The 26707-nt window shown below is 40.1% G+C and overlaps 1 protein-coding gene across 1 annotated transcript in view; it reads right to left on the bottom strand.

Annotated features, from left to right (window-relative positions):
• WIF1 (WNT inhibitory factor 1) overlaps positions 1–12538 on the bottom strand; it is a 93472-nt gene extending 80934 nt beyond the window's left edge. Inside the window, exons 1-2 of the mRNA NM_001315718.1 lie at positions 11932–12538; positions 11314–11453 (exon numbers count right to left, since the gene is read on the bottom strand). Coding sequence (NP_001302647.1) covers positions 11314–11453; positions 11932–12079 — 288 coding nt within the window. The 5' untranslated portion in view covers positions 12080–12538. The remainder of the gene's footprint in view (positions 1–11313; positions 11454–11931) is intronic.

Raw genomic sequence — 26707 nt, forward strand, 5'->3', positions numbered from 1 at the left:
AGGCTCTGTGCAAATTAGGCAGAAGTGTCCCCTCTGGGCAAAGGCAGCTCTATGTCAGGCTTTAAGACCTGACATGTGAAATAGGGGCCAGATTTCAGCTTGGTCAAATTGAGCTTACTGCTTTGGATGCATTCCCTTAAGCAGTGAAAAACCTTGTCCAACTGCACATGTTGGCCCTGAGCACTTACCACAATTATTATGATTGCCTTATGGATGCCCTGGTCTTCACCTCCAGTGGGTGAATTCCTAGAAGGCAGTTAGATCAATCAAAATTTGTATTCTCAGAACCTAGGGCACATAAGCGTTGGTACGTGTTCTTTGAATTGCCTTTTTTTTTTTTTTTTTTTGAATGACAAAGCTCTCTGAAGTACAGCAATGTGTACATAAGTGTTCTTAGCTGTAGTGTAGTCTGGGGCAAGTAATTTGACTTCCTTAGGCTCTCATTTCCTCTTCTATAAATTGAATAATAATAGTACCTACCTCAGGATTGTTGTGAGGATCTGATGAGATAGTATCTATAAAGTGTTGGGACAGTGCCCAATCCAGAGTATAGAAATATTCACTATTATTACTCACATAGAATAGATACAGGATTCTGAGATGAATCTTTTTAAATCTGACAATTTTGAAGGAAGAATCTGCCTGCCTTGATTTAAAAGAATAGATATTTCAGTCTGCATGAAGAATTATAGTTAATGTTAAATGATTAATGATATTTAAGATAGAATCATAATATTTCAGAATTTGAAGGAGTTTAGAGGTAATCCAAACTGCTTTTCTTACGAGAATTGGATCAAGTGACTTTTTCATGGGTTTGAGTGTTCTCTGTCTGGTCCTTAACCAAATGTCCAGCCTCCTCTCTCCATCTCCCCACCTCCCTGGCTCCCAATATTCTCCCTTCTACTCATCAAGTCTCAGGCTCTGTCACCATCAGTCTTTCCCAGAATGCACTTTGACAACTCTCTTTGCCTCTGCCTGTGATAGCCCTCCTTCCTGTGCCCTAACTCCTATCTCAGGTGATTAAATCTCATGCACATCCTTCAAGTCCCAGTTCTTTCCCTATGTCTTCTCTGATGAAGCCTTCCCCTACTTCCTCAGCCAGAATTAGCTGCTTCCTCCTTTATGTTCCCAAGAGCTTGCTCTATGTTCATACCTCTACTCGGCACTTATCAGAGCAAGAGCTCTGGACACCCCCTGCCCAGGTTTAAATCCCAGCTCTCAGGAGTTCCCGTCGTGGCGCAGTGGTTAACAGATCTGACTAGGAACCATGAGGTTGCAGGTTCCATCCCTGGCCTTGCTCAGTGGGTTAAGGATCCGGAGTTGCCGTGAGCTGTGGTGTAGGTTGCACACGCAGCTCGGATCCCGCGTTGCTGTGGCTCTGGCGTAGGCTGGTGGCTGCAGCTCCGATTCGACCCCTGGCCTGGGAAACTCCATATGCCACAAGAGCAGCCCAAGAAAATGGCAAAGAGACAAATAAAATAAAATAAATCCCAGCTCTTACAACCTGTGCTTCCTTTGCTCCTCTGTGTCTCAGTAGCTTTATCAAATAAGAAAAATAATATATTCAATCACTCAACAAATAGTTATGGACTGTCTATTGTGTGTCAGGACCTGTTCTGGGACTTGAAGCTACATGACAAATAGTGCAAAGTCCTTGCTCCTATGAGCGTACATTGGAAAAGTCAAACAATTAAAATCAAGTATAATCAACTATTAAGTGCCATGAAAAAAATACACAGCAGACAAGGAGACTCAGAGTGACGGGGGAGCAGGTTAGCTGTTGCTTTAGAAGGGAGTCAGGCAAAAAGAAAAAAAAAAAGGGGAGTCAGGGAAGGTTTCTTAGAAGGGGTGACATTTGATCAGACATGGGATAAATCAGGGAGCCAGCCACAAAGAAATCTGGCTGGAATACATGTAGGCAGAGGAAACTTCATGTGCAAAGGTGCTGAGGCAGGAAAAATGAGCTTGGAAGTAGGGAACAGAAAGGCTAACAGGGCTATCGCCAAGTTAGTAAAGCAGAGTGGAGGAAATAAGGCATGCCTTATTCCTAGCACGAAGACAATTAAGATTTTTGTCTCTTAAATGTTTTTCCCCAATCCATTTATTTTTCTTTTTAGGGCCACACCTGAGACATATGGATGTTCCCAGGCTAGGGGTCGAATCAGAGCTGCAGCTGTTAGCCTATGCCACAGTAGTAGTGGATCTGAGCCACATCTACAACCTACGCTGCAGCTTGCAGAAACGCTGGACCCTTAACCTACTGAGTGAGGCCAGGGATTGAACCCCCATCCTCATGGCTAAAAGCTCGGTTCATAACCTGCTGAGCCACAATGGGAACTCCTCCCCATTTTTTTCTTATCTCCATCCCTGATTTCTCCCTTTGCTGTTGACTCCCCTCAAAGCTATCCCTCCACCCTGCTAACAGGATAAGCTAAACTATAACTCTGACTCTACTGTCCTTTGCTTTTATACTTGTCATGGACTGACTCCACACCGTCTACGCAGTACGTCTCAGATGGCTTAACATGAAGGACAAGGTCCTCTGCCCACCTCTCCACTCCCTACCCTGCAGACACTCCAGCCACACCGAAGTACTTGCTCCCCGCATAATGTGCTTCTCGTCTCTATGCGTTACCTTGTCTTCTTTCTCTAAGAACCATCCCTTCTTCCACATCTGTGCCTGGCTAACTCCATAGTCAGACTCAGTGCTGGTGCTACTTCTCCTGAGTGCTTCCACTCTAAGTGAAGCCTCAGCACTTCTTCCGCACCACTCACCAGGAATTATTAGGATGATCTATTTATATGTGGCTGTCTCTCCAGGTAGCTTCTAATTTTCTCAGGGAATTGGTTCTTCCTCATGTTTTGCACCTGAAGCATGATCCGAGTTCTGGCCAAGAGCAGCTAAGCAAGGAAGGGGTCATGTCCTTTCTCTGCCACTGAAGAACTCCTTTGCCACATCTGTCCCTTTGTCCCAGGCCCACAACACATTGTTGCCCTGGGAGGTTTTGTCCAGGTGAATGGGTTTCAAAAAAATACCTGATATTTTCCAAGATTTCAAAAGATGCCGGATATGTTCCAAGTCTCTTTCATCAGATCCGTCCATAAAATCCCCAAAGAAGACAAAATGTACAGCTCAAAGACAAAGATATTCATGTGCTTATCTGAAGAAAACAGAGATGAATAGAAATTGTCCTATGACTTCAGAGGGGTTGTGTGTGTTTCAGGGCTGCACCCACTGCATATAGAAGTTCCCAGAGCTACAGCTGCTGGCCTGTGCCACAGCCACAGCCATGCAGGATCCGAGCCACATCTATGAGCTACACACAGCTCACACCAAGTCTGTATCCTTAACCCACTAAACCGAGCCAGGGATTGAACCAGCATCCTCATGATACTAGTCAGGTTCATAACCCTCTGAGCCACAGTGGAACTCCATGGAGTTTTAACTAATACATTTTGAAAGAAAATCAAAGTATTTACTTGAAGAAGCAGGCTTAATTTGCATTAATCCATTTTCAGTGTTCGATCTCTCATTATTTCAACTGAAGTATCATCTGCCAAGTATAATTTCTGGATCTTTATTGTACTTTTGACACTTTGAAAGGTTTTCTTGACAATTAGAAATATAGCATAGCCTGGGAACCTCCATATGTCATGGGTATGGCCCTAGAAAAGACAAAAAGATTAAAAAAAAAGAAATATAGTATAGGTGTTAAGCAGAGATACTAGGTCAATTCTTCAAATTAACATTACTTTCCTTATTCAAGCATCCTTGAATCAAGTTTAAAGTTCTAGATTCCACTAGAAAATTAATTTTGTGTCCTATGCACTTACAAGAAGCAATATTGTTATAGTCCTATGCCCTAATCACCTAAAAAAATAAATAAATAAATAACCTGGAGCTGAGACTGATCATCACAAACACTCCCAAAAGCTTAATAAGAAAGAAGAGCTAAATGACATTGTTGAAGAGCCACTGTCTACCCAACATGGACACCAAAGATGTACTTGACACATCCCTGGGGAAAAGCTGCAAAATGTGGAGACCAATCTTTTCACAGCAGAGGAGAAACCTCCCTTAATTGTTTCTACTTCCTTCTCCTCCCCCAGAACACTTCTCCATTACTTGACCTTGACATCCCCTTCAGTGAATTTCCATTACCTTGGTCCATCATGATCACTTGGAACGTGCCTTCCTTTAAAGCCTCCATGCACTTGACCATCCTGAGCTCTCCACATTTGGAAGGCATCTTCTTCTTGCTGGACTGATGAGCAATTACTCATCCTGCAGGACATCACCTGCTCAGTGAGTTCAGGGGAGACTCCTGGCTCCCTTCCTCCTCTAGACAGGGAAATGGGTTGCCTTCTTGGTGCTCTCAGCCAGGTCTAGACTTTCTTTCCTCATATGCATGAGTGTGATGGATATTTGTTTCCTAGACTATGAGGTCCCTGAGGGCAGGGCACATGTTTACTCCTCTTTGAATGCTCTCTGTGACTGAATTCTATGTTTGTTGACTGACTGAGTGCCAAAGGCAGAGAGAAAAGCTGCCTGGGAGAACTCCCCATCCACTAAGCGTTCAGGGGAATGTAACCAAGTTCATCCCAGGTTGGAGAATGGAATAAGTTGGCTAAAACTGTAGTGAAAGAAGCCCCGATCTGACAATACCTCCTCCAAAGATCCAGCTGAAGGATGAAGGGCATTTTCATTAAACTCCTAATCCCTAAAGTTTTTTCCTTTTAACACCCATTCTATTCATGAAGGACATTTAAATTAAATGAGTTTAATCCAAAACAAAACGCTGTACCGAATATCATTCCTTTCCACTTCACCACAACAATTTAAAAGATTTTTAAAAGTCAGGAATAAACACAGAGGAGAGCGGCTAAGCATTTGTTTATGTGCCTTTATGCCACCGTGTAAGGAGGACATAGTGGGGGTTTACATTTATGCCATGTAAATTGCTCTAGAACCAGATGTGGCTTACAAGGTACCTTGTAACTCATCTCCCCTAAGCTATAAAGTCTTTTTTTTTTTTTCCTGGCAAAAGTTTGAGAAACTTACTGCTGTTTTCTATCAGCAGATACAACAGATGGCTGGCACATGCCTGCCTTGCTAAATGAAATGGGCCCTCTGCAGAATTACTCTTTGATCCCTAGTGGCATGTCCACAACACCACAATGCAAAATACCACAGCATAGCAGAATCTAAACATTAAAGGTTTAAAGCTGTGCTTTTGATAGGAGTACCTTCTTAAAAAAAAAAAAAGTCATGCCCACGATATGTAAACATATTCACATTCCCACTTTGACACCATGGAACAGGGGTCAAAAAAATGAGGCATTTCCTCCTCCGGGTGACATAAAACCACTGCAAAGGTATGACGGCAAACCCCAGGAGTGTGAAGGTATGCAACTACTTGGGTTGTAACTACCAAACACAATCATAACTCCATTAGGAAAAAATGTGAACAGTATATATTAAGGGATTGAGGTAATAACAGTAAGTGTTACCATAACTTCAGAGTTGGGAGGAGGTGTTTAAGGGCATTTGGCAGTTCCTTTGAAGAGGGAGAGGAAGTACTTGAATGAAAATTCACTCTCTATTGTTTTTCTTTGACTTTTTTGTCAAGGGGAGAAAGGAGGGAAAAAACCATTTTAACACAGGTCTCCTTAACTCAACCAGACCAAGGGGAAATTTGAGACTTCATACTGCAGCCAATTTTAGGGGGCCGGTGTTACATCATATCAAACACTACGTTGCAAAAACAAGCTATCTAGAGCTTTAAGGGCATTTGAATGACAGAACTGGATTATCCGGCTGATCTTATAGACACATGTCAGTAGAGTGATTTTTTTTTTTTTTAATTAGCAAACATGTGAGTCAGTTGTCCGGAAATTGGCCTGTTTCTGACTTCTTTTTTCCAATGGTACTTTCCTCATTTAAAAGCTGAGCTTAGATATGGATGTACACAACCATATATAAAACGGATAAACAACAGGTCCTACTGTATAGTACCGGGAACTATATTCAATACCTTGTAATAACCTATAAAGGAAAAGAATAATACACATATATGTATGTATACACATACATCGGAATGTATACATACACACACATATACAATCTGAACCACTTTGCTGTATACCTGAAACTAACATAACATTTTAAATCAACCTTACTTCAACTTTTTAAAAAGGGCTGATTTTGAGTGCTACTGACTGCAATCATCCACAAAGACAGCTAACCAGGCAAAGTTCTCAGGCTTTCCTTACATTTGATTTTGTATTGTTATTATTTCTGGCAGTTTTCAATAATTCAAGAAGCTCTTTTTAAAAGATAGGGAGCTAGGAAAGATTACCAGTACATTTATAATTAACCTTATAGGTTAGAAAAAATTTCATTTCATACACTGAACCTTCAACACATCTAATATTTTCTATTTTCAATGATCACACATTGATCAAAGGAGCACATCTCTGCAGTTTAACCAGTAAAGTCAGATTTCCCACAGTATATACATGACCAGCCACTTCCCCATAGTGGCAGACAAAACTTTCTTCTTCCTTTCCTGTATCCACAGCAACACTTTGAAGTTTCGTTTTTAGACATCTTAAAATTGAGAAAAAATGAAGTTACATCACTGACTTCTAGTGGTTATAACAACTGTGACCGCTATAGTTTACTTTAGGATCTGGACAGGTGGTTAGAGCTTGCTTAGTAATCCACGTGGTGGGTTAAAGTTAATACCAGCCCAATATCTTCATCCAGAGAATTTCTAGTCCATAGACACCAGTTTCACTCCACCCCTTACCAAACTTTCCAGGCATTTGGTCACAAGGAGGTCAAAAAAACTAGATGGTTCAGTATAAATTCATCACCATTGCTTTAAAAATGCCAACATAAAGAGAGATGCCCTATTGACAAGGCACTAGATTCATAGCACTTTAGCATCTTCATGCATGTGATATATCATAGTAATTAAGATCAAGTCTATATGATTTTTATAAATAAATATTTACTTATATGATTTCTACAAATAAAAAAAATTGGGGGCTGTACAGCAAATTGGTTCATATGGAAATCAGCAGTGGTGTCCGAGTATTAAAATTGAGATTTGTCTAACAAAACTTCTCATTACAGTTTTATTTGAAAGCCTTTAGGTTTAGAAAGGGTTATTTTCCAAATAAAATCTTTAATTAGTTTGTAGTTTAGAAAACCAAAGTGGTTGCTCAGGGTCCTACTTGTCTCAAATTTAGGGAAAAATTAGAATAAGGAATGCCTCATTGAAAAATATCAACTATTAAAAGTTATACATGGTAATAAAGAGTATTTTCCCTTTAATTACCAAAAATCCTTTAAGCCTAAGCCTCTTTAGTAGAAATTCTTCTCTCATCTAAAAGCCTTGAGAAGGGGCATGTCAGAAAATGAGTATTTTAAATGGGGGATAAAGTGGAGACAGGATTTTCCATGGAAAATGGGGATTTCAGGGAGAGGGAAGAGGTCAGGGAATCTGATTTCAGGCACGAAAGCTTTCCAAAGCAGATTCTTAAAGATCTCACAAGAAACTGGTGAGTGAGAATCAAACAGCAAATTCTTTGGGCTCCATGGATTATGCTCAGCCATGAAAAAAATTCCTTTACCATTTTGTTGAGTAAGATGTAGTATAAAAATGATACTGGATAATAAGTATAACTACAATACAGATCATACAATTTCAAACTCTAAAGTACAATGTTTTACATACACATAATATAAAATAAAATTTAAAATTACAAATCAATACATATTCACCACGGTAAAACCAAAACATAATACATGCAAATATAGCTAATGTTAACACATTGGAGGATTCGACATTTATCAGACATGTTTTCCTAGGTCTGTCTTTTTTTTTTTTTTTTGCTTTTTAGGGCCGCACTTGTGGCTATGGAAGTTCCCAGGCTAGGGGTCGATTCAGAGCTACAGCTGCCAGTCTGTACCACCGCCACAGCCACGCAGGATCCATGCCACGTCTGTGACCTACACCACAGGTCACAGCAATGCTGGACCCTTAACCAAGGATCGAATTCACATTCTCATGGTTACTAGTCAGGTTGTGAATGCTGAGCCCCAGTGGGAATTCCACGCCTACGTATTTTGTGATGGAACCAGACAAAATATACTGTTATAGACTGTTGACTTAATTTGCCATGAACATCTTTCCATGGCATTGAGCAGATGTCTAGAATTTTTTTTTTTTTTTTTTTGTCTTTTTGCTATTTCTTTGGGCCGCTCCAGCAGCATATGGAGGTTCCCAGGCTGGGGGTCTAATTGGAGCTGTAGCCACTGGCCTACGCCAGAGCCACAGCAACGCGGGATCCGAGCCACGTCTGCAACCTACAACACAGCTCACGGCAACGCCGGATCCTTAACCCACTGAGCAAGGGCAGGGACCGAACCCGCAACCTCATGGTTCCTAGTCGGATAGAATATTCTTATTGATGCTTCCTACCACTATCACAGACCTCTAGGTTCTGCCCATTTTATAAACAGTACGACGAGGAATAATAGGCCTGCACAAAAAATATTATTCATATCCAGGATTATTTTCTTAGCATGAATCTCCAGAAGTAAAATTTCCTAATCAAAGGTTCTACGTCAGGCCTTTGGCCAGAGTCAAACTGCCCTGCAGAAAGGCTAACACGGACATCAGCCCCATATGTGTAATTCTCCACATACTGAAAGCACTTTTTAAAAACCTGACCAAACTTTTAAAAATGTGATGTAGGGAAAGGAATCTCATTGTAATTTTTATTCGCACTCGTTTGGAATAAAACATGAAAGTTATTTTAAATGGCCCCAAGAGGAGTTCCCAACGTTGGGGCGACTGGTATCCATGAAGATACGGGTTCGATTGCTGCCCTCCCTCAGTGGGTTAAGGATCCAGCATTACTGTGAACTTTGGTATAGGTTGCAGACACAGCTCAGATCCTGTGTTGCTGCTGTAGCTGTTGTGTAGGCCAGCAGCTACACCTCGGATTTGACCCCTAGCCTGGAAATTTCCATATGCTTGCAGGTGTGGCCCTAAAAAGCAAAAGAAAAAAAAAAAAAAGATGGCCTCAACAACGCCTTGGGTTACTTGAGAAATAATTTATTGAAGTGGGTTACACCTACTGACTCTACTAGCTCTTCAATCCTAAAGTTATTTCAACTTTTTCCAGGTGTTGCCAAAACACTTAAATCTCAAGTTTAAAATTTCATTAGCTATGTGTTTTGCTTGTGCTGAAATCCCTAAATGTTTGATATTATTTTGGATGAAATAACTAGATAATGCGATGAACTTTTCATTTTCCATGTAGATGTTTTGATGTGGTTTGGCTTTGGCCAAAGATGCCTTTCAAAATATTTAATTGGTATTGAAGTCATTATTTTTCCCATATTCAAAATTTCCATGCATTTCAGAAATTATGGTGTTGGAGTCATACAACTCTCCCCTCCTAGTTACCTCCCATCCCTACCCCAGGAAAAACAGACACCAGATTTCACACAGTTACCTGTGATAACCTGTCTGGAGCAGATGAAACAGAGTAAGATAACTGAGGCACTAACACTATCCTGCATAATAAGATTATCCACATAGGTAATCAACACCACGAGAGAAAAAGATGCTACAATCTTCCTCTCTATGCCAGTTCCACCGTCTTTTCTAACCCCCTACAGGAAACATTCTTGAGATTGTTTGCTATGCAATCCATTTTGTACCCAACAATATGCCAATGTTTGCAAAGGGGAGAGAGCATGGAATTTAAGCCTTCATTCCAAATTCCATTCTTCAGATGACAATTCACAGGGAAAAATCCATCCATCAGAGTTATTGACATTTTCTACTTCACCTGCAGTTACTGAACCCTTTCACCTAGGGAGGGATGCAAGTCAACCTTCTAATGACTCACACAGGTCCATAAAAGTTTAAGAAAATATTCTTTTTAAAAACAACCAGTATTGATCCCAACTGACAAGTGGTCAATCACAATAGAGTCTGGTGAAAAAGGACATAATTATAAGGCCATTCCTTGATTTATTATTGATTTCACTACATTTCAAAATTAGTTGTCCATAAAGTAGGAAGAAGGAACTGTAGGAAGAAAAAAAATAATCTCCCTATAGAGCAGCAGGAGCCTCAGTGAACTTATCTACAGAATGGGGATATTAGAATAGATGACCTTTCTGTTAGGACCTTTGGTGGATCCGAAACATCTATTCTTTTGTGACAACAGTGTTGAAGGGTTTGATCTATTTCAGAAAGGAAAAATCAAAGAACACACCTGAGGAGGGGAAAGGGCGCTCAAGTGGTCATGTCCATACTACATTAGGTAATTAGAGGGAACTGATGTGATGTCTCAATTAAAAACAGCTACTTTTTAATAGATCACATTCTTTATGTAAACAGCCATGTAAGTAGAAGTCCTGAAAGTGTGATTTTAATTATAATTACCATGATTTTTCATAGGAGATAACATTTTGCCCGCTAACATAAATTCTCTTGTATTACTTACCATTTGTCCTCTAGAGTAAATCCTCCAATTGCACAAAAGAAACTAAACTCACGTGACATTTATTCTCCCTTTCTTTCCCAAATTAGAGGTCATTTATGTAATACTGCAAATCATACAAAAGAGGTCAATGTGCTAACAAATAAAAGGACTTTTTCCTTCAGAAAAAAAAAATAGAGCAGTTCTCTTTTTCCATACGAAAGTATCGCAACGGTAACTTAAAAATAGCTTGCAATATTTTATAAACATTCTTATATGACACTTTGAGTCTGTGAACTTGTACCAAAAATATAGTGTTCACATCATTCCAGTGATTAACACTCAACATACCATTTTTTTTCCCAAAGGCACAATGTTGAAAATACTTATAGACTTTAAGATTTGCTATAAAGTGTAAACAGTGTCACAGGTGGTTGGTATTTACTACAGATTAAGAAAAGAGTCCTTTAAATAGTATGTTAAATTTTAATGTCAGTGATCACAGAAAGGAAGTAGGTTGCTATTTAAGGTCTTTGTGTTTCCAGCAGCCTGAAGACACTGAGACATCAAAATAGTGATTTTAGGCACTTTGCTTACCCTTTTGAGAATCTTTAATTTCTGTGATATGTTTAAATAAATGGGAGTTAACTCTTTATTTGCTTTGAAGATCAAATGAGAAGTCACTCTTAAAAAACTGTTAAAATGTAGCAGACTACACTATAGTATTAGTTCTACCTGCATTCAGGTGCTGGAAATATTAAAGGGTAATTTTCTTCAGTCTTTCTGGTTAATGGAACTTACCCGCCCTGCAGCTTGCCAGGTGAAATTCATGGAATGGATGTTGACAGGAATAGCTGGCATTCTCTGTTGTGCTTTCCTGAAATCATGTGTAAAAGGGGCCATTTTCCCCTCTGAAACAATCAAGATATCTTCTTCAAACCCTGGTTTTCAAAAAATAATAAAATTATCAAACTAGATAGACTTAAAAAGAATCCAGATCAGAACTTGCATGCAAAAAGAGCACCAAAGAATTAGCAATAGGTTATTTCTTTACATAAAGCATCTGCCTTGGTACCAATAATTCTTCCTTTCTGTGATAAGAATGATACCAAAGATACAGGTTTTCAGGCAAAGGAGTGCACGTGGAGTTAACTAGTGCTAACAAACGCTGGGTCCACCTAAAACGTAGGGGAGCAGAAATAGCAATAGCATGATCAAAACACTAGGTCAGCTTAGGTTTCTTGAGAGACGTCTGCAAGCTTTTAGATGGAAAATACCTAATTAAAAGGGGGGGAGGGTAAACTTCCTTGGAAATTAAAGTTTTAAAACCATACTAAACGCATGCTTCTTTAATGGAAAGGTGAAGACCCCCGGCAGGGGAAGAAGCAGAAGCTTCAGGGTCGGGCGCGGAAGCCTTACCTATGAGCACTCTTGCCTGGTGAGCATCGATCCACAGGTACAGGCTCTCTTCCGGCGGCTGCCCGACCTCCGCCCGCAGCACCAGCAGGCACGGGAGGATGCTCCAGAGCTGGAGCGCGGCGGCAGCGAAGGCGCTTCTCGAGGCCATGCTACTTCAGCTGGTAGCTTTCGCCACTGAAACCCCTTCTGCCGCACCTACCCAACCTTCAGCGGTTAAGTTCTCCCTCAGCTGAAGCTTGTTCTCCAGTAGACGCCTAGGCGTGTAGCCTTCTGGCTCTAGTACGAGTGAGCCGGAGAGGCGGGGGGGAGGAGGAGGGACGGGAAGAACCCGCAAGAGCTGGACAGGAGAGAGAGTACAGCAGAGACGCAAGCCTGGCAAAGCCGAAGATGCCAGCCGGCGGAGCGAGGCTAACAGTCAGAGGGTTAAATACAGCGGGAGAGGAAGAGCGGGAAGGGCAAGCGCCAAGTGCGGTGCAAGCGAGGAGCGATCTAGACTAACCAGCCACCACCGGGGGGCGCTGGAGGGACGCGCGGGGTGGGGCAGCGCAAGACCCCCGGCGGCCGCGTTCTCCCAGGGGTGCGCCGCGTGGGAGTAGGCGCGAGAGGTGAGCGTGTTGGAGGGAGACGCGGAGAAGAGCGTTTAAAGGGACCCCTGAGACGTCACTCGCCGCTGCCTCCGGCTTGATTGGGCGCAGATGATAATGATGATGGTGATAACGCCCACATCTACCCCAGTACTAAGGGACGGTGTATATTCTTCCACTTCTCCCTTTCCGCCACTTCATTTCTCCCTCGGCAAAGCCCACCCTTTTCCATCCGCGCTATGCTGCCCCTTGGCGCATTCCCATTCATTTAAAACCCGAGATTCCATCGTCCAGTGGTGCCCTGATTGCTTGGCGCGCGTGGCTTTCATTCCTCACTTGTCTGACACCACGAGGACGCTTTTAACAGTTGTGGAGGCGCTTCTCCTGGTTCCCTGGAAGCGCCTGGAAGAATTCCCTGAGTGTCGGATGACTAGGCGTACCTGACCTCCTGGGGTAGGGGTCCCCAAAGTCGTGAATATCTTCATAGTTGCTGGCGTTTTGAGAAATTTGGAGGCGGCGCTGCGTTCCTACTGAAATCGCAGCCGCTTTAGCGCAAGACCAAAGCTCTGGCCTTGCCCCTGGCAAGAGTAGTTTGGCTGGCAGTGGGCTCCAGCTTAACCACACCCACCTGACCCCAGCAGAGAGGATTTAATTTGCCCCCAGCCTAATCCTTTAGATGCGCAATGAAAGCGGAAGCAAAAGGTTTTGAAAGAAAAAAAAAATAAAACAAAGATTTCAGACTCAGAAAAGGGTTGGCATCCAAATGCTGCGACAAATGCCCCACAAGGATCAAGTGTATCCAGCTGGGCGTGTTGTTTCACTCAGTGTCTTGTAGAGAAGTGGACATCTCACCAGGAGAGAGCAAACTGGGAACAAAAGAAGAGAAGCTGAACACCTGCATGCATTCAATTAAGTGTTAGGTCAGAAGTTACTAAAAACAACAGAACATGCATTTCCAAGTACGAAATATTTTTAGCTGTACAACTGTTGATCTTTAAAAAGAGTTAAACAAGAAACCTACAACGGATTTGAACTTTGTGTCTTTATTTAAAAAAACACTTTTAATTGCGTATTTAATCCTTACAAGTCTTTTAAGTAGGTACTATTATTAGTACCTGTTTTACTGATTGGGAAACAAGGCTCAAAAAGGTCCAGTAAGTTTCCCATTTTACTGATTAGAAAACAAAGGTTAAAAAGTTCCAATAGGGAGTTCTCTTCGTGGCTCAGTAGTCAACAAACAGGACTAGGATCCATGAGGATGCGGGCTCCATACCTGGCCTCACTCACTGGGTTAAGGATCTGGCAGCATTGTGGTGAGCTGTGGTGTAGGTCACAGATATGGCTCGGATCCCATTGCTGTGGCTGTGGTGTAAGACCAGCCGCTGTAGCTTTGATTGGAACCTTAGCCTGGGAACTTCCACATGCCACAAGTGCGGCTCTAATGAGCCAAAAAAAAAAAAAAAAAAAAAAAAAAAAAAAGTTCCAATACGTTAGTTGACTGTGGTTACCCAAAGGTAACTGTGTTTACTTACCCGGTCAGTGGCCAGTGGCCGGGTCAGGGTCCAATCCCAGGCATTTGATTTGAAAGCCTAGTCTCTTAACCACTATACTTCATACTGACAAGTAAATCATAATTAGGTTAGTTTGCATCTAAAACTTTGCAGCCTTCTTCAAGATAATATTTACCTCTTTTCAAAATTTCATTATTTTTCATTTCAGTGAATTTCTTTGTATAATATACATTTGGTAACCCTTAAAACACATTAGCATTGTGATGCCAACTGTCCCTCAGTTCAAGATAATTTTGCAACACAATGGATATTTTCTTTTACTCCAGAAAGATAGTTTTAATTGAAAATATTTTTTCCTCAGTATTACTCAAGCTCCTATGGCTCTTGATGCAAGGACGCCATCTACAGGCTGTTCTAATCCAATACTAATTGAGAAACATCCTTCGTAAAATTTACTTTTTTGTAGAGAAAAAGGACTAAATTCCCTTCTACTTCAACTTTCTCTGAGTGAGGTTGAATTTGGGGTTGGTGATACTGATAATATATTATGGCCTAAGGAATTTTTTGTTTCCAGAACTGTTGGTCACTGTTCACTTCAACCCAGCAGTGGACATTTTTTTAAAACTTATGTTTTATGGAGTTCCCATCGTGGCGCAGTGGTTAATGAATCTGACTGGGAACCATGTGATTGCAGGTTCGATCCCTGGCCTTGCTCAGTAGGTTAAGGATCCGGCGTTACCGTGAGCTGTGGTGTAGGTTGCAGACTCAGCTTGGATCTCTCGTTGCTGTGGCTGAGGTGTAGGCCGGTGTCTACAGCTCCGATTCGACCCCTAGCCTGGGAATCTCCATATGCCGCAGGAGCGGCCCTAGAAAAGGCAAAAAGGCAAATATATACGTATGTGTGTGTTTTATGATAGATAAAAATGTTATTTTAAAAATATTGGATTTGAGATCTTTTGGTTTTTAAAGGAGAGGAAGGAACATATGTTATACACTAGTCAGCTCTTTTCAAGAGTAACAGGGTATGTCTTTTGGGGGGAAGGTCCATCTAAGAGTTGAAGCAGGCTGGACTCTCCTTGCTGCTGTTCTTAAAAAGCAAAGAAACTTTTCATTTAGAAAAAAATCATGTTTTGAGATTTCTCTACTCAAAAATCTTACAGTATTTATTTGCACATTACAAAAATTTGAAAATAATGTGCTAGGAGGTCTTACAAGTCAACTTTCATTTAGTCTGAAAACTCTACCATTTATTTTCCAGTCTATTACCTTCCTTCCCTTGTGTAATTCACTCTCATCAATTATATTTGCAGGCAATTTCATAGATTTGTTCATTAACTGATTCACTCATTCAACAAATATTTACCAAACATCTATTTTGTGCAAGACACTGTCATAGAAACAACAGGAAAGACAAAGGCAGTGAAAAAAAAAATCATGAAACTACATGAGAAATAAAACATGATCCCAGCCCTTTAAGAATATTGGAGCTATTAAAATGATTAAAATAAGTATCCAAGTAACCATGACACAAAGCAGAATACAGTGATGGTTGACAAGACAGAAGGACTGGAAATTCAAAGAAATCTCATATCTGAGATTGTGAAAGTTTTTTAGTTCATTCATTCATAAAACACTGATTATGTGTCTGATTATGCAAGGGGATACATCAGACACAGGTACAACTACAGGGGATAGAAAGGCAAGTAAAAAGAGCCCCTGCTTTTGAACTCAGTCTAACAGAGGCGATTTCTAAGAATGAATGATGAGTGAATGTCATGATGGGAACATACACAGGGTATCTGGGGACTGGAGAAAAGTCCCTTAATGCAGACTGGGTTCTGGGAAGACTTCCTAAGGGACAGGGTACTTGAGGAAGCAAGCAGTCCTGAAGGTTAAAGGGGACTTGAACATTCAGGGAGTTGGGGGTGGAAAAGAGATATCCAGCAATAGTAAGAACAAAGAGAGAGAAAGAATGGTACCATCCAGAACCCGTAGGTACAGAACTATAGTATCATGAGCCTGGCATGGGGAAGAGAGGGATGGATGAAACAAAAAAGGTAAGTAGGAGTTGGTTATGGAAACTGTCCTAAGAAGAATTCTCAATAATTTACGGAGAGATACTGCCTCAAGGAGGTGGAGCATAACTCCTCACTCCTTAAATGTAGGCTATGCATAGCGACTTCCTTTCATTTAGTTCAGTATGGAAAGGGCTGGACAAAAGAGTGATCTTACAGGGGAAAGACCAAACAGACATGACCTTGCCTGGGTGACGGAGGTCAACATCGACAGCAGTAAGTATACACCCTGGATATGCTGTGATGAAAATGATACTTACCCTCTGTGGCCTTCTCTTGAACACCCGTAACTTCTATCTAACCATGAGAAGAATACCAGAAAAACCCAACGGGGGGATGCTCTACAAAATATCTAACCGGCATTCCTCAAAACTTTCAAAGTCATCACAAACAAGAAACCATCTGAGAAATCATCACAGCCAGGAGGAGCCCAAGAACACATGACGAGAAAATATAACGAGGTATCCTGGGTGGGATCCTGGAATAGATAAAGGACATCAAATAAAAACTAAGGAAATCTGAATAAACTATTAAGAATTATGTATCAACATTGGGTCATTAATTGTGGCAAATATACTATATTAATGTAAAATGTTAATAACAAGGGAAAACAGGGTGCAGGGTATATGGGAACTTTCTGTGCTATCTTTGCTATTTTTTCTGTAAATCTAAAACTGTTCTAAAAAAATAAAGTTTATTTCAAAAATAAAAGGTAAAGACCCAGATACATTCAAAAACACTGAAACTCTGACATTTGAAAATCAAAAGATTTCTCATAAAAATTCAGATTTTCAGCTTCTCAAGGCTTTTTCTGGCTTCTCGTGGCTTTTTCAAGGAAAACTGAGAGATCTGGCAGTATTCCCTTCCAAGGGGATGTGTGTGAGAAGTGATGTGAGTACAGTTACAACACGCTTCTTCCCAGCCTGCTTTACTCATTTCCTTGACTCGCAGGGCTTCTGGAGGCCCAAAAAAGTTTGCAAAAGATGGGAGCAGGCACCCCTGTAGCATACTTGTATGGAAAGGGAGCCACAGACACAAGATAGCAAGCGAAAAGAGCACGTTGCCAAGCATTATTTTAATGCAGCCCTGTTTTTAAAAAACAAACATGATTATCTATCTATCTATCTATCTATCTATCTATCTATCTATCTATCTATATCTTAGCTAATATGTAAATAAAACAATGCATAGAAAATGTCTAAAAAGCTACATACCAAAAGATTTCCAGGGGTTACCTATGAGGAGTGAGACTGGGACTAGGGAATGATTTTCATTTTCTGCATATTACAGATGCCCTTGTAATTCAAAATGATTCTGAAGAAGAAAGGTTGCTTCTCTCCTGCTTCAGTCAGTTTCTCCCAAAGCAGGCAGCTGTCACCAGCCTAGGCCAGCACTTCTTGCTATGCTGCTTGCATACTTTAACACTTAAGAGCTGTACATCACAACACATGACAGCTCATTACTGAAGCACAGCACAGCTTGCGGATTCCACATCATCACATCGAACGCTCTTGCTCTTCTTTCCTCACATGATGGCATTGCCAAGCAGCCTAGCAAATCTTGCCTTCCCACAAGCCATACCTATTATTTTCTGTACAACCATGCTATTTCATCCCTATGGCATTTAACAATGGTATTTTTTTAATAATAGGGAATAAAAGGAAAACGATTTTATTGCCCAATATTAGAGAAATGGAAAACAAATTAGAATACCTTCATAAGATAAAGTATCCTTAAACTATTACAAAATTAATGTTCTGACATGTATTCGACCATGAAACTATCATCACAATCAAGATAATATCCATTATCCATCATTCCCCAAAGTTTAACAAGTCAAACACTTTAAATATATGCAGTTGATTAGATAGCAACTGCATTTAATTAAATCTGTTTAAAAAAAAACATTTTTAGAAATAAAAAATGGGAGTTCCTGCTGTAGTGCAGTGAGTTAAGAATCGAGCTGCAGCTCGAGGCTCAAGTCACTGTGGAGGCAGAGGTCAATCCTCCCTCCCTCTCCCCCCAAGAGTGGGTTAAAGGATCCGGCACTGCCACAGCTGAGGCTCAAATTCAGTCCCTGGCCCATGTGCTGTGGGTACGAAAAGAAAGAGAGAGATAGAGGGAGAAAAGAAGGAAGGAAAAGTATTGTTTCATCAGGACACAAAAAACACTAACCATAAAAGAAAAAATTGGGAGTTCCCGTCGTGGTGCAATGGTTAATGAATCCTACTAGGAACCATGAGGTTGCGGGTTCGGTCCCTGCCCTTGCTCAGTGGGTTAACGATCCGGTGTTGCCATGAGCTGTGGTGTGGGTTGCAGACGTGGCTCGGATCCCACGTTGCTGTGGCTCTGGCGTAGCCCAGTGGCTACAGCTCCGATTTGACCCCTGGCCTGGGAACCTCCATATGCCGAGGGAGCGGCCCAAGAAATAGCAAAAAAGACAAAAAAAACAAAAAAATTGGTAAATTGGGTGATACTAAAATTAAGGACTTATTTTTATCAAAAGAGAACATTAAGAGTGAAAATGGAGAAAATACTTGAACGTCAATTAGGACTCTTGTCTAGAATATAAGAAAAAGGAAAAACAAGAATCCAGTAGAAAAATGGGCAAAAGGCTTGAACAAGTACTTCTCAAAAGGGCAAGTTAGCATATGAAAAGCTACTCAACTTCATTAGCCATCACGACATTAAAAAACCCCAGTGGGAAACCAATTCACCACATCAGAATGGTTAAAATGAAAAAATAAAGACTATATAAAGTGGGTGAAGATGTGAAGCATATACATCTGGTGAAAGTGTAAATTGGTACAATCATTTTGGAAATAACGGGTAAAACTCGACTCAGCAATTCCACGCCTAGGAACAACAAAAAAAGTGGACTTTTTCATTCAAAGACACGCACTTTGGCCCCCAAATGGAAACAACGCAAACATCAACAGTGGGATGATTTAATATTATCATCATTAGTCCAGTGGATGAATATTATTAGTATTGGTCCAATACTGTACAATAATGAGAATCTGCAAACCGTAACTACACACAACATGGGTGATGGTCATAAACACCAGGCTGAGCTAAATAAGCGCCAACGGTTCATACTACATGATTCCATTTACTAAAAATCCAAAACTCGGAAAATCTTATCTGTAATATTTTATCAGGATACTGAAAGGATTACCCCGGGGAGGTGACGGTGGTCACAATTGGAAGAGGATCATAAAAGATGCTTCAGGGTGCTGGCAATGTTTTGATTCTTGATCTGGATGTTAGTTACGTTGGAATGTTTATTTTGTGAAAATTCATTGTTGGACACGTATGAATGTATACTTGTCTATATATATTTTTTAATAAAGCATTTACTAAAATTAGTGTATCATGTAAAAAACAAAATCATCAAAGATTAGTAGAACACATAGGTGAATATATTTATAAACTTAAAATGAGAAAGATCTTTCTAAGCAAGACACTTGAAAGCTATAAAAGATAAATTTAACCTGAAAAAAAAAAGTTACTTTTTTTGTATTCTAGTAATGGATAACAATTACGGATGTAACCTGATTTTAAATCATTTTGTTTTATTTTATTTACTCATTTTTTTCTATTTAGGGCCACATCTGTAGGCATATGGAAGTTCCCAGGCTAGAGGTCGAATCAGAGCTGCAGCTGCTGGTCTACACCATAGCTATGGCAATATGGGATCCGAGATGCACCTGTGACCTAGGCTAAAGCTTGTGGCAATGCTGGATCCTTAACCCAGTGAGCAGGGCCAGGGATCAAACCTTCATCCTCATGGATACTGTGTCTGTCAGCTTCTTCTTCTTCTTCTTTTTTTTTTTTTTTTTTTTTTCTTTTTCTTTTTAGGGCTGCACTTGTGGCATATGGTGGGTCAAATCAGAGCTGTAGCTGCTGGCCTGCGCCAGAGCCACAGCAATGCCAGATCTGAGCTGCATCTGTGACCTACACCACAGCTCACAGCAACGCTGGATCCTTAACCCACTGAGCTAGGCCAGGGATTGAACCTGCATTCATGGATGCTAGTCAGATTCATTTCTGCTGATCTAGGACAGGAACTCCTGTGTCAGGTTCTTGATCCACTGAGCCACAGTGGAAAATTTGGGAACTCCAAAAAAAAAAAATATTTTAAATAGGTACGTAGTAATTAAAATAAAAATAGCTACACCACAAATACAATGCTGGGGAAAATACCTGCAAACATATAACAGACAAAGGGATAATTTTCTTAATTTCCAAAATGCTTATACTTACCAATAATGCTTATACTTACCAGATCATTTAGCAGAAAAATGGACATGAGTATAGATTTCTGTTTCACAAAAATAGAAATACGAAAGGCTAAAAGGTGCTTAACTTCACTCATAATGGAAGAGGTGCAAACCAAAACAATGAGATATTGTTTTGTTTTACTGATTGTGCAAAATGTGGAATATTGATAAACATAAAATTAAATACATTGAAAATTAGAGGAAGTTCCCATTGTTGCTCTTGGGTTAAAAATCTGCTTGTATCCATGAGGATATGGGTTCAATCCCTGGCCTCACTCAGTTAAAGGATCCAGCATTGCCACAAGTTTTGGCATAGGTAATGGATGTGGCTTGGATCTGGTGTTGCTGTGGCTGTGGTGTAGGCCAGCTCTAGGTTCGGCTCTAAAAAGACCAAAAAAAAAAAAAAAGAAAATTAGATAAATTTAAAAATAACCAAATATAAAGTATTGTCAAGAACATAGGAAAACAGATATTCTCATATATTATTTTTTAAATTCAATGTTTATTATATTGGAGTATAGTTGATTTACAATATTGTGTTAGTTTCAGGTGTTCAGCAAAGTGTGATTCAGCTATACATACATATACAACTATTCTTTTTTTTAGGATTGAGCAATAACTTTTTTTTATTAAAGTATAGTTGATTTACACTGTTCTGTCAATGTTCTGTCTGACTGCAAAGTGACCCAGTCATACGTATATATACGTTCTTTTTCTCATATTCATGTATTTATTCTTGACCATGTAAATTGATTTAGGCCCTTTGGGAAAATAATATCTAATTTCCTAATATTCATCAAAATTCAAAATGCATACATTCCTTGACACAGTAATTCCACTATTAGGAATTTTTCTTTTCTTTTTAGGGCCACACCTGAGGTACACGGAGGTTCCCAGGCTAGGGGTCGAATCAGAGCTGCAGCTGCCGGTCTACGCCACAGCCACAGCAACACCAGATCCTTAACCCACTGAGTGAGGCCAGGGATCAAACCCGCAACCTCATGGTTCCCAGTTGGACTCGTTTCCCCTGCACCACGACGGGAACTCCGGGAATTTTTATTTTCTTTTTTTATTTTTACTTTCTTATTTTTGCTTGTTTCAATTTTCCCTGCTTACTGTTATTTTCTAACATCTGAATAACAAAAAAGTATTTAAATATTTATTGAAAATTATTGCTAAAATAGTAGATATGGATTCTTGTGGAAGGAATGAAGGACACTAAGAGTCACATTATCACGACTATGCCTGAAGGCATTGGTTTTACTAATTTCCTCCCCATGAAGTTTCTGTCAGGGAGACGTTATGCATATTTATGTAAGAGGCTCATTGAGGTTGGGTACCTTGTATAAGGTCACATGGCTAAAGTTTATGACTACAGACTTTTAAATTATTCAGGAGCCCGGTTCCAATGAAATCCCTAATTAAAATTCCTCCCATAGAGTCTGGAAAAACATCCCCTGAATGAGAAATTGTGTCAGGAAGGAAGGCATTGGGATATGAAGTAAGAGCTGGAGTTGAGTGGAAGGTGGACAGAAGCTTGGGCCTAGCTAGGAAGGTAATTTTCTCAGGCAGGAGACAGAAGGGCTAGAAAGGAACTCAGAACACAAATGTGTTGTTTCAACAGTAACTACATAGTTCATGTGAAAGCACTTTGTCATCTGCAAAGCCCCATTCGTAGCTGGTATTTTATAAGTTAGCAGCAGTGGTCTGAAAAGCTAAGACTCAAGGTGTGGCCTTGAGTTTTAGCTATCAGAGGCCATCCTGAGGACCTGGGGCTGGGGTGGGGGGTGTTCTTGTCGTGGTCACCCATCTCTGAAGTCTCCAGAATACTGTAAGCCATCCTCCCTTGAGTCTTCTCTCTGGCTTCTTTGCTAATCTGAGTTCTAGACCTTCACCCATCCCCAAAGTCATCACAGACACAGATATCCCAGAACACAGACACCTGAAGCAAGGGAAAATCCTCCTGGTGACAGAAATACTATGTGAAGGAGCTTAATTTGGAAAGAGCCTTTAAACAACTGTTTGTGGACTTCCTGTTGAGGCTCAGCGTTAAGAACCTGACTAGTATCCGTGAAGACTCGGGTTCAATCCCTGGCCTCACTCATTGCTGTGAGCTATGGTGTAGGTCGAGGACGTGGCTCAGATCGGGCGTGCTGTGGCTGTGGTGTAGGCCAGCAGCTGTAGCTCCGATTCGACCCCTAGCCTGGGAACCTGCATGTGCTGCAGAGGCAGTCCTAAAAAGAAAAAAAAAAAAGGCAGCTTGTGATGGAGCAGTTTTGACATAGAGCATGGATGAGGTTGCTTTGCCTAGAGCAGGAGCAGACACACCACTCTCGCTCATCCTTTTGCTACCACCACAAGGGAATCCTTACCTTTTTCCTTCCCTGAGTCCTCCTCTGTCTGGTGAGGTTGAAGGATGACCAAGAGCTGATGCGTGGGGTGAAGACATATAGTTTGTATACCATCTGGGGAAAGAAAATCTTAAAAATGTGGTGGTTTGTAAACATTCTAGAAAAAAACTCAGGGGAGCATTTGGCAACCTTTCTAAAAAACATACCAGATATATATGGACATAAATCATATATATGTACCAGGTACATATATAAAAGTTATGACCATATTATCTTTACCTTTATATGGTTTCTGTATATACATACATATCTCTCTATATATGTATTTATATATTCATAACTATATCTATACACTTGGTGATATAACAAATAACATTAAAAGATAAGTGACATCCTGAGGGAAAAATGTTGGGTTAAAATCCTTAATATAATACAATTCTTGCCAAAAATTTTAAAGAGAGATGAATATCCCAATAGAAAAATGGCAAATATGGGAGTTCTTGTTGTGGCTCAAAGGTAACGAACCCGACTAGCATCCATGAAGATGCAGGTTTGATCCCTGGCCTTACTCAGTGGGTTAAGGATCCAGGGAGCCTTAAGCTGTGGTGTGGGTCGCCGACACCACTCAGATCCCACGGTGCTGTGGCTGTGATGTAGGCTGGCAGCTACAGCTCTCATTCCACACTTCCAAATGCTGTGGGTGCAGTCCTAAGAGGACCAAAAAAAAAAAAAAAAAGAAGAAGAAGAAGAAAAACGGCAAATATTGTCAAAGCTCTAGGTAACAGACATACACATACAAATAAGTTAAAACCAATGGTCACTGAACATTTTCAAAGATATTCAACCTCACTGTTAACCACATAAATGCAAATGCAAACAATGAGCTATTCCTCTTTTCCTTTCATTAGATGAAAGACGAAATGATTGACAGCATTCACTGTTGCTGAGAGCAGGAATTGGTGCAATCTTTCCAAAGAGCAATATAGTATCTTGTACCAATCTTTTAGATAAGCATGTTCTTTAACAAAAATCTTTACTTTTGAGAATTTATGAATTAGAGATGCATAAAACATATATGAACAAGAACGTTCTTGACAAACTTTCCTATATTAAAGAGTTAGAAACGATGCTCATAAAAACTGAACAAATGAGCGTAGAGTAGAACACCACGGTGCAAGGTAAAATGGTATGTAATGGAATCTATTTGCATAAAAAGAAGTCCTGATTATTTTAAGTGAAAAGAGAATGGACGATCATGGTATAATCAATAGCACAATTACAGAAGGGTTGAAAATGTGCATACTAACATAATTATGTGTATCTGGATGTTACTTATGTTAACAGTGATTAACTGTAAAAAATTACGTTATTATAAATTTTCACTTATCTTTGGTTATATTATCTTTTTACCTCATTTAATTAATTTATTTTTAGTGGCTGCATCTCTGGCACATGGAAGTGCGTGGGCTGAATCCGAGCCACAGCTGCAACCTACACCACAACTGCAGTAACGCCAGATCCTTTAACCCACTGTGCTGGGCTGGAGATCTAACCCATATCTCTGCAGTGACCTGAGTCACTGCAACCAGATTCTTAACCCACTGTGCCACGGTGGGAACTCTTAATTGTATTATCTTAATCTTTTACAATAAAGATGCATTCATAAGGAAAAGTAGTAAAGCTATTTCGCTTTGAAAAATATTTAATGTTGTTTTTCTTACTTTCAAGCAAAGGGATTGAATCAAAGTGTGACGTACATCCATGAATGATGACTATATTGGAATCTGCAATAGCATTATTTGAGGTTACCTATCAGCAAGCTTCTGGAAAATCAGGTTTTACAAAGACTGCTCTCATTTATGCAAGAATACCAAGGAAATGAATGCTGTTTAGAGCCTTGTTTAAAATATATTTATAGTTCCCACAAAATTTCACCATCTCTTTAAGGCTTTCAGTACCACTTGGGAGACAATGTAGAGTAATGGAAAAAATAAAAATTGCAGAAACAGGACAGCCTCCTCCCTCCCCCAGACCCTACCAATTGAACATCTGAGGATACTTTGATTAGCTACTTCAACTCAGATTTAGTTTAAGGAATGCTTCTGGCTTTAAAATGTCTGAATTGGTATTTCATGAGTGTTTGTTAAATATACAAAAAGGCTTAATGAAATATTTGGATCAAAATGGCTATGGTTGGTTCCTACTTGTAAATTGCTAGCTTCTTCCAAGTTACTGCAGGCTGCCTGCAAAAACTTACTCTTAACAGAGGTTATTCTAATGGCATCAATACTTTGAATATTTACCACTAACTTCTATGAAGTCATATAACTTGTGCCCAAGAGGAAATTTTGCTCTGCTCGTTAAATATCGCAATAAAAACTTTACCATTAATGGACAATATGGGCAGAGGTCTAGCTTCCTCATCTCTGGAACTCTAGCAGCATCAACTAGGATCTCAGAGCCATGACTCTAAAAACTCTTCCCACATATGAAAAAATCATCTTTCTAGTTTAAAAACTTTTACCAAGCCTTTTAAAGAATATGTTGTGGGAAGTTGCCTGGTTAATAACTGATAACCCCAATAAGAGGTTAATTCTTCTATCTTGCGAATACTCGAGTTTCCTGAGGCATTTTTCTTTGGATCATCTGAACATGACACATTTTCCTTCCATTCATGGGGATCATCACAATCAGGCAATGCCAGTTGATGTGACTGGCTTCATTTAGGCAAAATACTGAAGAGCATCTTGCCTGTACTAACCTTTAACAATATGCACACGTGAATTTTGGAAAGGACATATTCAAAATTTCAAGAGAGATCAGCTAATCGTGAAAGTAAGACCTAATGTGGGGAAAAATGCCTTGGCAGAGTTAACACAAAATAGGAAATTAATTTTGTGCAGACAAATCTCAGTGTTGTTACTTTCAAGTTGACCAGGACCTCAGAGATGACTTCAAGCCAAATTCAAAACAGAACTGGGATAAACCAAAACGATCATTTGTCATTCTCTAATATGGGGAATCTATTTTGGGAGACTAGAATGCAAAAGTCAGTGCTCCAGGACATCGATTTCCTAGTATGATGCTATCTGCAGAAGTCACTTGGTAATCAGAAGAGTGGTGAACATTGATCCCAGCTAAGAGTATTGGATGATGTGAGAGTTACTTCACCTTGGCCAGGGAGTCTCACCTGCCCCCTTCCAGGAGGCATTTTAAGAAATGCCTTGTGGGGATACTTTTGGATGTTACAATGACTGGAGGGTACCTTGGGCTCTTGCAGGGTGTGAGCAGGGATAGTAGATGCCTTTCGATGCACTAGACAGGACCACACATGAATTGTCCCACAGTGTTCACATTCTTTGATGACCCCACTGGAGATTCATGTAGATGAAGACTTATTATTATCTGAACCTGGGAGCTCCCTAGTGGTATCGTGGTTAAGGATCTGGTGTTGTCATTGCTGTGCTCGGGTTGCTGCTGTAGCGTGGCAGATTCAATCCCTGGCCTGGGAGCCTCCTCATGTCATGGGAGCAGCCACAAAAATTATCTGAACCTAGAAACCCAGCTCTATTTTACTTATAAACATGCAGTTTTTAATATACACTGTGTTTTCCAGAAATGCAACTACTGGGAGTAGTAAGATTTTGTGAAAAGTAAGACTGTACTTGGTTTTGTTTAGCTCTTTACCAAGAATTACTCACATCTTGAAAAAATCAGATTATACCTCTGCTTTTTTCTTTTTCCTGTACTTTTATACATAACAGCTTTGATCTTCTTCCCTTAAAACCAAACTTTTTCATTAAATTAGATGTAAGCCTCTAATTACTTCATTAGGTCTAGAATAGTTGGCCTCAACCATTTTCACTTTGAATAATATCATTTCATAATTGATTTTTTTTTTGCTTCTTTTATGTATGTTAGAGCATTATACTATTTTGAAATTATGTGTATCAGAGTAGATAATAGCTTTGA

The sequence above is a fragment of the Sus scrofa genome, chromosome 5 (genome assembly GCF_000003025.6).
Source record: "Sus scrofa isolate TJ Tabasco breed Duroc chromosome 5, Sscrofa11.1, whole genome shotgun sequence".
Lineage (NCBI taxonomy): Eukaryota > Metazoa > Chordata > Mammalia > Artiodactyla > Suidae > Sus > Sus scrofa.